The 8,068-nt window shown below is 43.4% G+C and overlaps 1 protein-coding gene across 1 annotated transcript in view; it reads left to right on the top strand.

The window, feature by feature from the left end:
• The window catches only part of LOC107698424 (ERC protein 2), a 94,720-nt gene that overhangs the window by 83,300 nt on the left and 3,352 nt on the right, over nt 1-8,068 (top strand). The window contains exon 12 of the mRNA XM_016499426.1: nt 3,174-3,249. Within this exon, the coding sequence (XP_016354912.1) occupies nt 3,174-3,249 (76 nt within the window). The remainder of the gene's footprint in view (nt 1-3,173; nt 3,250-8,068) is intronic.

Consider the following 8,068-nt stretch of genomic DNA (forward strand, 5'->3'; position numbering starts at 1 on the left):
CCTGTCTCACTCTCCAGAGGTCAGATGGGAACCCGGTGAGGTAACTCGCTGGAGCGAGTCGTGCCGGCAAAACTGTCTTGGGGAGATCCCCAAACCGCCTGCGTATCTAGTCCGAGCCCAAGTTGCCTCCACCCTAGTCGAAAGTCTGGAACCTCAAGAGACACCTACTGTCCCATCTGACTATGTGGCGTTCCAGGATGTCTTTAGTAAGCAGGCTGCCACCCGCCTTCCACCTCATCGGCCATGGGACTGTGCCATCGACCTGCTGCCTGGGATGAAACTCCCCAAAAGTAGAGTATACCCTCTGTCCATCCCGGAGCGCAAGGCCATGGAGGATTACATCCAGGAGGCTCTCAAACAGGGATTCATCCAACCATCCACTTCACCAGCTGTCTTGAGCTTCTTCTTCGTGGGCAAGAAGGACGGGGGCTTGAGGCCGTGTTTCGATTATCGCACGCTGAACTCCCAGATGGTAAAGCTGCCATACCGACTTCCCGTGGTCCCAGCCGCCCTCGAGGAACTCCGTGGAGCCCGCATCTTCTCCAAGTTGGACCTGCGGAGCGTGTACAGCCTTGTTCGTATCCGGGAAGGCGACGAGTGGAAGATGGCATTCATAACTCCCGCAGGCCACTATGAATATCAGGTCATGCCGTATGGCCTAGCTAACTCACCGTCAGTCTTCCAAGGCTTCATGAACGAGGTGTTCCGGGAGTTCCTTCATCGCTTCATCATAGTCTACATCGATGATATCCTCATATATTCCCAGAACCTGGCCGAACATCGCCACCACGTGAAGCAGGTCCTACAGAGGCTCCGACAACATCACCTTTACCTTAAACTGGAGAAGTGCGAATTCCATCGAATTCCATCTCAAACTCCTCATCATCTTCCCGTAGGCAAGCTTGTCCCGCTGCCCATACCACGGAGACCCTGGTCCCACATAGGAGTGGATTTCGTGACTGACCTGCCCATCTCTGATGGAAACAGTCGACCGTTTCTCTAAGGCCTGTAAATGAGGGGGTAATGTCAGGGAGTCTCTGCCTTCACAGTCACCTATGTCACTTCAGTCACCAGTCCTGACACACACCAGATCGCAATCACCAGAATACTGATCACCCGCACCTGCAGAGACTCATTAAGCTCACTATATCCCTGCACTCCTCTCACTGCCTCACTGTCCGGTCTACCGTTCACCAGCTTGAACTTAGCCTGACTCCTACCTTAATCTGATCTGTTGTTTACTTACCCCTAGAAGCTCCATCGATCCTGATTTCCAACGATCCCGTTCTCATCCTCTCTGGATACCTGCAAAGGATACCAACAAACTACCCAGAGCTAAGAACCCAAGAACTCTCTAGCATCTCATACTCACCTGTCATCAACTCTCCGCATTGTTCAACAAACCCTCTTGTTTGCATCCTTACCTTGTGTCTCTGGCTCGTAGTGTGACAATTACACTGATTTTCCTAAAAAAAAAAAAAAGTCACATTTCATCACTTCAGTCACTTTTGACTGCGAAGGTACTAAGTGTGACCAAAAAATGTAGAGGCCCAAAGGGTTAAATGCTCTGCGGTAATTTATGGATGCAAAAAAACTTTTTTCATAGGTGTGTTCTTGGAATGCTCCAAACAAACGGCCACTGATCCAGATCATGGAACCAGCCGATAATCACTTCCTTATACGTGGTCTCTCAAATTGCAAGTTACATTTTTATTATACAAAAAACACGGGCATGTATGACGGTATGGTGAATATGAAAAGCTAAGCGATGGTGATGGTGTCTCAATCTGCACAGGGCTAGAGTAACAACAGTTACAGGGTGTGTATTATACCAAGTTTGTTTTTAAATAACTCCCCAACAAATTAAAAATGGCAATAGCTAAGTTTCCATCACTCTGTTTTTATGCATATTTTGAAGTATCTCATCAGAAACGACAAATAAAAAATTAAAATAAACATAAATCCCTAATTTTGCAAAAATGTTTTTATGGTTGCTGAGGCGGTTTTTGACAAAAAGAATTAATGCGAGTGATGCTAGATGGAAACACATTTAGTGAATAAAATCCTCTATGCACATCAAAAAAGTCATGTAACTTTGCACGATGGAATGGCATAACTTGACTAACCAACGGTCTGATCTCATTGTACAGCATCTGAAATGTTGTTATGGTTATTCTGAAATGTCTGAGTAACGTCTGGTGTAAAAGTGTTTCTGTATGATTGTCTCATAAATTGTGCATACATGTGCTGATCTCCTTTCAATCTCATTTGAATACGTCTCCATATTAAAACTGGTGATTGGTGTCCATATATCACAAAAAGCAACCTGGTCTAATAAATAAAGTTATTGCAGTTATTGCGCATTGGGTAGGAAATAGTGCTCCCAAAACAAGCCCCTTACGAATGCACTATAATAGGAAGATATGGCAAAACTATACTATGTGAACAAATGAGAAACTAATATAACCAATATCTTACTAAGTTAAAAGGCAGAAAATGTGAAGGAAACAATGTACTACACAGGGGGTATCCAATCCTGCTCTTGGAGGGCCAACATCCTGCAGAGTTTAGTTCCATTAAGCTCCAACACACTTTCCTGGAATTTTCTATTGAGTCTGAAGACCTGTGCTCAATTAGGATTAGAGCTAAAATCTGCAGAACAGTGGACCTGCAGGAAGAGGTTTGGACACCCCTGTATTACAGTATAAGCTTTACTCCCTGCATAATCACAGAAAAAAATGGCTTCATGGTTTTTACGGTGGTTGTGGATGCATCAAACTATAGTTTGTGAAAGAGAGAGGTTTTTTTTTTTTTGAGTAGTTTAATGATGATAGGCAGCAGTTTAAAATTCCCTGTCTGACCTTTTGGGCAAAATTGTGCACCATATGGTCTAAATTCTTCTGATCACAGGAAACGAGAAGGAGACTGTGAGTTATCACCGAAATGCTCTTGATGGCTAAGTATGTCCTCCTTCTGTGCCCTTCATTATGTGTGTATGTGTGTGTTTACTGTATTTTATGTTTTTGTCTGCTTCTAATAAATTACTTACTAATGACTTACCATAGGTCGTAACCATCCCCCTTCTCTTACCTTCCCATCAGACAACAGGCTCTGCTGGCTGCTGTGAGTGAAAAAGATGGCTGCATCAATCTACTAGAACATTCTCCCATGAGAAACATGTCGACCCCTGAGGACGTGATGACCTTGAGAAGAGAGAAGGAGAGGTTTATGAATCACCAAAAACAGCAGGCCAGTTAATGATTTTCTCCATGTGGTTTTATGGTTTTAATGTGAATCCAGTCAGTGTGTGTAAAAGTGCTTACTTACACTCGCAGCATAATGCATAGATGAAAGCATAAAACTAATAACATGGAATGTACCTTGTATTTCAGGGAAGTAGCCATTATCTGTTTATCCCCATGAGTCAATAATTCTTCAGTGAGAAAAAGACACACAGATGAGAGCTGTTGTGGACACATATAATTATTGTATAAATGTTGTGTAACAACTGGACTGTCACTATCTGTCACTGGACTGTTACTATACTTTGTCAGTATTACACAACAACCAGGAATAGGCAAAACACACATTTACACACATATACACGCATCATTGCCTCTAAAATACCAGGATGGCTAATATTTAAAAAAAATAACTTTTTTATGATTAAGACAAATCAGTTGATCTGTTCCCATCAGCTAAAATAGGCTAAAACAGCTAAAAACTTAAACTAAACACTAAAAACAGATTTTAAGATATATTTTGATGGGTTCCTTATGATTCGCTTCAAACTTTTCAAATAATATTGTAAATTCTAAGTCTAAATTCAAGCTTTTATATGTAATGGTTCTCACAGCTGGCACCAACCTAATATTGTGAGTTTTGGTCACGTCACTTAAGTGTGAAAATGTCGGATGACCCCTCTCCCCTTTTACCTTGGGGTACCAGCTAAGGCATTTCACCTTAACAATAAAAGAACAATTAAGGAGAATTTATGAGACTCTTACTGTATTATCAACACAAGGAAGGCACAAGTGTAATAAAATGATTTTTTAAAATAAAAAATAGACAAGTAACAAGTAATATAACTATGAAATGAATACCACAATGGATAAGGAAATTGCCACGGATGCAAGCCCATGAAAAAGACGAGGATGAGATTACAGGTGTGATCTAACAAATGTTCCCATGTTCAAATTAACGTTCGGGGAGTGGAGGAGCTAAAACTGAATATGAGAAAAAGATGGATGGCCAGGCCCGTGTGGCAAGCCTGGACACTGAGGGGAAATCGAGAGCCAGGATGGTGCCAGCAAGGAAGGAAGCCAGAAGGTGGAGCAGAAGAACCCAATGGCAGAGAAGAAGACCACCACAGCCGAGCATATGAGACTGAAGACTCCCACTGCAGAGCAGAAGACCACCACAGCAGGCCAGATGGGACTGAATACCCCCAAGGTGGAGCAGAAGACCAGCAGAGCAGATGAGCCCCCGGGTTGCATCGGAGACCACTGGAGTTCAAGTGGCTTATAGCAGTGGTTCTCAAACTGGGGTCCACCAGATGGCGCTAGGGAGGACGCATAGAAATTCTAGATTCTAAATTAGAAAATTGTTTAAAAAATATATTTTACAGGATCAGGATTGTCAACCTATGTATATTACTTGTAAATAAAAAATAGAAATATTGAAAAAATAATAAAGTAATATCAATTATATGCAGCACACTACGCTGAAACGTCACCAAAAACTCAGTTGACGTACTAGTGCACAGAACAGTTAGCCATGAACACGCTGATAAATGCTAAGACTCTTTAAAATGGATACGTTTTTAGATAGAGGATGCAGTGTCTTAGCTGGGAAGGTTAATACAGAAGAGCCTAGTGTGAAAAAAAAACTAAACTATAAAATATGGCTTTATGGAATATAGTGATGGCAGACCACAGTGCACGTTGTGCTTGAAGATCTTATCCGTTGAAGCGCTGAAACCTTATAACCACAAAAGGATTCACCCTACACAAGGGGGCCTCCTGCTGAAAAAGTTTGAGAAAAACTGGCGTAGAGAACTCTAGGAATACTGGCAAACAAGAGGACATCTGGAGTGCCTGCTGATAGCCTGACATCTGTAAGGCTGGTTCTACGGTGGATGTCTGGAGTGCTGATGGCCTATGGGCAGACATCTCGAAGGCCAGATGACACACTGACTTCTGAGGTGCTGGCTGAGTGTGGAGCTTTTGGCAGGCCGGCTGATCGGAGAGCACCTCGGAGGACCGGCAGAGCTGGTTTTTGGAATTTGGAGGACCGGCAGAGCTGGTTGCGTCTGGTGGGCCATCAGAGCTTAAAGTATCAGGAGGGCCAGCTGAGAGATGGGCATCTGGAGTGAAGGCCAGAGCAAACCTAGTGAGACAAGACAACAAACAAAGGATTCAAAAGTGTTCCCCATGGTCAGGATAATGGAGCTAGGGATGGCCTTCGTGGCTGGGACGAGGGGACTAGGGACTGCCTCTGTGGCCGAGGCAAGGAAACTTAGGTTGGCCTCCTTGGCCAACAGGTATAACAGGTATAACAGAGGTCGCAGGATATCCAGAGAGTGCAACAATAGAGAAGCAGAAGCGTGTGTCTGGCCCAAAGTGCAGACGTCAGAGGTAATAAGTCTGGGTTCACCTGACCCAGATGTGTAGAGACCACTGAACTAGGTAGTGCTGTGACTACTGGGCTTGGGGTTACTGGAACCACTTGGCTTGGCAGAACTGTAGGAACATCTGCCATCAGGTGAAGCAGTGGTGCTGGTTATCTATGCATGGATATGTTACCATTTGTGGAGTTTTTTCTAGATTCTTTGCATCAAAAACCACTGGCAATGGAGTGTTTGGTGATGGACAGAACTGAATGATCTGGAAGCCACTTGAGTGGTACTTGCTCCCCGTGGACCCCTGTGTCTGAGCAGCCTTATAAAGGATCCTTACTGCTCACCTCATTTGGGGAAGGATCTAGAAACTCAAGGAAGAAGGTGAGTGCTCTAACACATCCATAATTGGATTGGATGTCAGATGGGCTGTCAAAAACTGTATCGTCCCAAGCTCACTGAGACACCAACTGGCATCAGTGAAATGTTAATGACATTCTGCCTTCTCACTGCTTGAAAGCAGCCTGCCACAGTTTTCAGTGCTTGCGCACCTACCCTTTCGTCAGTAGAATAGGTGAAGAATATATTCACAGAGACATTGGATGAGACCCTAAGGAAGGTTAATGAAAGTGACCAAATCTTTCTGCTGGGTTATTGTAACACAAGAGTAGGTGCAAGACATCAGGAAAAAGAGATATATAACAACTATTAACACACTGTTGATTAGTTCAGTGAAAAATTCACACACATCTCTGCCCTCCTCAACTATATGCAAGCCTACCTTAAAAATCCTAATAATTTGTATGCCTTACAGCTGCAGAATCAATGGTGGATAACCAAGTCTCAAGACATACAAGAGCCCTACTGAGATTCTGAAAGAAAGATAAATTCTCCAGTTCATCAGCCTTGTGTGGCAGCAAAAACAATGGGGAGAATAATGGAGAGAAGCAAGTATTATTATAAATTACAGACACAAGGGTGACAGGTCCATCTGTGAAAACAGCATCTATCTTCATCCTCTCTGCATCTCCAGAATCACAATGTGGATTCAGAGCAGGTTAAACCACAGTTGAAAGGACATTCACCTCACACCAGGTGGAGGAGAAATGTTGTGAACACAAGAAGCTGTTCATTGTCTTTGTGGGCCTTTGACACTGTACATTGTGGTTTTTTTTTTTTGGTTTTTTTTAAGTTCTCATGTAGTTTGGATATCTTGCAAAGTTAATTTCTACATTGTTGCAATTTCATGATAGAATGATTGTCAAAGTTACTCTAGGTGGAGTGGAATCTGCCCCCCTCACAGTAGGAACAGGTGTGAGGAAGGGAGGTATTCTTGCAACAGTCCTATATATTATCTTTCTACTGTGTATTATGGCACAACTTCAAATTTCTGCACAAGGTAGTAGAAACACAAAAAACAAACAAAACAAAAAGATGCAACATGAAGAAGTGAAATGCATGGTTGTTGTCCACACCGGAGCAAACTACTGTACTGTAGCCAAAGGACAATAAACTCATTTATTCTCATTATATACTCATTATATAATCATTAAACGTGGAGTATATATTCTCATTATATCCTCATTAAACTTTTTCCAAGGCCCACAATTACTACTCTGATCTCATAAGACCAAGTCAAACATTTTGGATCTAACAGCATTCAAAAAGTATGGGGTTGATATAGAGAAGTGCAGTTCAGTGGGAAGTTTTTGCAGCCTTTCATTTAAACAAAATTGGCTAATTTCACAATAAGACATGACAGGCTGAACGTGTATTGTTGGGCGCCATCGCCTCGGGGAACACGGCAGCGTGCACCACTACCTCGGGAGGATCTGCAGCATCAGCCGCCACCTCGGGAGACATAACAGTGGCCGCTGCCGTTTCTAAAGTTTCAGTGGTGGTGTATGCAGCCCAAATACACCATAAAGCGTCTCGATGATCAGCTGTGATGTTACGTGACTCTGCAATTTCAGCTGAGATGTGACGAGACTCTGGAAGTTCAGCTGAGACTTGACGAGACTCTGGAAGTTCAGCTGAGGCGTGACCTGATTTATGAAGATCAACTGTGACTTGATTTGACTCAGAAAGAGCAGCTGCGACTTGACTTGACTCATGAAGATCAGCTGTGACATGACTTGACTCATGAAGATCAACTGTGACTTGACTTGACTTAGTGCTGGGCGGTATGACCAAAAATGTATATCACGGTATTTTTCAAAATTATACCAGTTTCACGGTACATGACGGTATTTTTTTTTCCATGCATGACGTGACATGACGTGACACATGACGTGCATGACGTGACACAGCAGTGAACACACACACACCGTGAACACACACCCAGAGCAGTGAGCAGCCATTTTTTGCTGTGGCGCCCGGGGAGCAGTTGGGGGTTCTGTGCCTTGCTCAAGGGCACCTCAGTCGTGGTATTGAAGGTGGGAGAGAGCGCTG

Source organism: Sinocyclocheilus anshuiensis, unplaced genomic scaffold, assembly GCF_001515605.1.
Source record: "Sinocyclocheilus anshuiensis isolate Anshui unplaced genomic scaffold, SAMN03320099.WGS_v1.1 scaffold1662, whole genome shotgun sequence".
NCBI lineage: Eukaryota > Metazoa > Chordata > Actinopteri > Cypriniformes > Cyprinidae > Sinocyclocheilus > Sinocyclocheilus anshuiensis.